This window comes from Amphiura filiformis, chromosome 19 (assembly GCF_039555335.1).
Source record: "Amphiura filiformis chromosome 19, Afil_fr2py, whole genome shotgun sequence".
Classification (NCBI taxonomy): domain Eukaryota; kingdom Metazoa; phylum Echinodermata; class Ophiuroidea; order Amphilepidida; family Amphiuridae; genus Amphiura; species Amphiura filiformis.
In genome coordinates this window covers 868,897-872,605 of record NC_092646.1, presented here as the reverse complement: position 1 = coordinate 872,605, position 3,709 = coordinate 868,897, and the positions used below count along the sequence as shown (strand labels likewise).

The 3,709-nt window shown below is 37.2% G+C and overlaps 1 protein-coding gene across 1 annotated transcript; it reads left to right on the top strand.

Annotated features, from left to right (window-relative positions):
* Positions 1-2,249: 2,249 nt before the first annotated feature.
* LOC140141666 (gastrin-releasing peptide receptor-like) lies at positions 2,250-3,377 on the top strand. The gene has a single exon (XM_072163578.1). It carries the CDS (start codon positions 2,250-2,252, stop codon positions 3,375-3,377), a length of 1,128 nt encoding a protein of 375 aa, XP_072019679.1.
* Positions 3,378-3,709: the final 332 nt, after the last annotated feature.

Genomic DNA, 3,709 nt, shown 5'->3' with positions numbered 1-3,709 from the left:
ATTTATTTATTTATTTATTTATTTATTTATTTATTTATTTATTTACTTATTTATTTATGCGACGAAAAACGAAAACCCTGTTCTATTTTGAACAAATTGGGAAACAAATTTTTCCTGTACAAATGAATGCCGACCCCAAATTTCGGAAATTTCAGGACAATTTTTTTTTTTGTATTTTCTCAAATTGAAATTTATTTACAGATTTTTGTGTTTTTTTGGGTTATTTAAAATTTTTTAAAAACCAACCGACCGACCGACCCTACTTGAAAGGTCCGTTCGCCCGTAGAACAGGGTTTCTCTCTTTCTCGCCTTACTTATAATTTTATAAATATTATTTGTCCCCCCCCCCTTCCCCCCAAAACCACCCCTCCCCCTTTTACACTCATAAATTAATTGGTTTTTTGCTAACTTTCCCCTTCCGTGTTAAGTAAAACTTTATAAGCCGGTTGAATCAAACTGAACAAAATTTGACGTATACAATTACAATATACCATGACAATAATGTGTATGACGCGATCTAACTTACTAGCGGAATAAACCTCAAACCATGCATCACATACGTGATTGTACGTCATATTGTCATGTTACGTATGAGCGTGATGTATAGTAGACGAGTCTTCCTCAACATCTTCCAGCCGGGATGATTAGATCATGTACAGTCATCTACGTGTTTATACTCTAAATTGTACGTCAAAGGGTGACAAAGGGTGTACAGATTACCGATTTAGCATGGGGGACACAAAAAGGTGCTTAAAAACACATTTTGAATTTGTTTTTTGTCCATTTGCGAGCGAATGAGTAAGATAGAATTGAGGAGGTCGGGCGGGGACATCTAGCCTATTAGTTTGAGAGGGTCATTATACCGAAAAGGGCTAAAGTTATAGTTTCCTCAATTTACGTTATAATTAGAGTTAAAACTAGGGTCAGAGTTATGTTCATTGGCGGCGCTACGGGGGGTACTTATCTTGACTCCCAAATAAATAACTCCATGACCCTTTCCTTCCGAAGGAAATGACAGCCCCCTAAGTTCCCTACGTGCAAACATTATCAAATAACATCATCGGCAGCTACCCAGTTCTGACCTTAATGCCAGTAAGAATCACATTTCGTCATCAATATGGCCAATTGCCACGCCCATTTAGCACGGAAATAATGAAATATAACTTTTTAAATCAGCTATATCTAGCTTTTCCGTCATAAATGTTTTTTTTTTCCGTAATGGAAAATCCAAATAAAGAGTCTATGTTTCGGGTCAAATTATTTTGCCCTTTGCAATCAATGCCACTATTTTGCAAAACCAATTTTCCTTGTAACCTGTCATTTTCGCCTAATACTTTTGCGTGTGGAATTTGTGCACATCCGGGTACCTTACATCGTTGAACACGGTATGGCGACTTGTAGATGTCACGTGCGCATTTATAAATGCGCATTTATATATATACCCGAAGTCCACTGCTTAACCATAACGTGTGTCTACTTTTCGGCGTAGTGGTAAAGCCTATTAATTTCCGCCGATTACGAGTTGATATTATTTATTTACTCAATACACCCACAAATCGAGTAAATTTAGCGCCATATCATGATATACATTACGTTGGTTGTTTCCTCAACATCGCTCTCACTTAAATGGAACTGGTGGGAGTATTGCGTATCACACGTCATTCTTTGCACGGTTTGTTCATCTTGATCCGCCACGATATGCAACATTTTGGTGAAATCCAACAGAGAAGGCGCACTGTTACAGTGTAGTTGAACAAAAAACGAACTGTCGAAGTTAATTTGAATTTATGAAAACTAAAATGATATCCGTCTGCTGGGTAAAGGACACGTACAAAGAGGATTCTATCATTGCATCGTATCAAGACATATTTTAACGATGGATGCTCGTCTTTTCTGGACATAACTAGATTTTAGGTGAAAACCGAGTTTATTGCACACTACGTTTGACTCGTAATCTGCATGGTGTTATTCGCATTTGCTATGTTCGTAATTTTCAAAACAGAATTAACCACTCCGTTGTGATATATCTTATGCAAAAACAAGTTCTAACTCTCCATTTCCATGTTATCAGTTCTTACGGAATACCCATAAGAGACAACTAGTGGCTGATGGTTTCCAGACAAATGCCTCATTCTAACGGAATTCCGGCGTGAGATAGACTGATATTCAGCAGACTTACTACTGATGAAAAGATAAGTAAAACGTTAAAGACCAAGATCACTTTGGATCTTATTGGCCGTAATTCCATGATGGCGACGAAGCATAGCAACGTGTTTGATGTAAATATTACCGTTCATAGTTGGGACGATACAGAACTACTGCGTCACAATGATCTTATAAAGGATATCATAAAAGACATCTGTGCTATTCAAGAAGACTATGTTTGGCGACTAGTTATGTTTGTCATTTTTTTGGTATTTGGAATTTTTGGAAATATTGCTCTGCTGATTATAATTTTGAAGAACAGACATCTGCGCAATGCTCCAAACATTCTAATCATTAACCTCACAATTGCGGATCTTCTATACATCATGGTGACTGGACCTATCAAATTTGAGAATGAGATTCACCCGTGTTGGATGAGTGGCAGGATACCATGCGCTCTTAGAAACTATGCACCGGTTGTTTGTCAATGTGCATGCGCATATTCATTAGTCGCTTTGAGTCGCGAGCGATATTCGGCGATAGTTCATGGGGTGCATTCCCGTAAGTCTCGTACTAAACGTGTTTCATTTTACTGGGCGATACTTGCATGGGTTTTAGGGTTTATAGTTGCTTCACCGATTTTAACGACATATTTCACGACAGAAAAAGACATTTTTAACATCACCATTAGCTGTCAATCTGTTGAAAGAGGCAGCGGGAGAGCTAAAATATTTGAGGTTTGTAAATTATTTATGCTCTATATAATTCCCTTAACATTAATAATGATCCATTATACCAAAATGGCGTACTTTCTCATTTCAAGCTCAAATGTATTTAAAGAACGAAACAACACTTTTAAAAAGCAAATCAAAGCGCGTAAGAGACTGGCTTACATAACCATGATAATTACATTATTTTTCTGCATCTTTTCGCTTCCAAGTTTTACTTATAGTTTGATGTTCCATTTCAAATCAATGAATGAATTTAAAGGCGAGCCCGTTACCAAGTTTCGACATTTTTATTATTTTATGTCTTTAGCTAATTCAAGCTTGAGCCCATGGTTGGTGTTTGTCCTAAGTTCTACTCATCGAAAATGTCTAAAGAGGTGCTGTAATTGTACAAAACCTTCTAACAATTCTAACGTATTGAATTTACAGCGCGTGTCTTTGAAAACATTCAATAATGGCGAACGTCAAAATTTGATTGCACTCAGGCTGAATCATGCGTCGTGATACAGAAAAAATAAGCATATTTTCATCCAGGCCTCGGTAAAAGTGGGATAGAATACCAACTAGAGATATTTTAAAGCTGGCCGTGAAATAAAAGCACAGGTTGACTGTACGTGTACATCACATGAATAGAATTGAAACAATTCAACTAATTCAACTTTTCGCGCTCCTTTTTTTTTGCGCTCCAATTTTTGCGGTAAATCCATTTTGGGAGCAGGACGGCTTGAAGATTTTCGAGGACACCCTCTCAAAACGTTTCGAAATCTTTTAGGTCGTCGGTACATTTGCGATTTTGGGCCTCTGCTTTTAAAATGCTGGCTACACAATTGATTCTT

Bases quoted from the DNA above. Each gene is read 5' to 3' on its own strand.
- LOC140141666 (XM_072163578.1), top strand. From the start codon at position 2,250: ATGGCGACGAAGCATAGCAACGTGTTTGATGTAAATATTACCGTTCAT.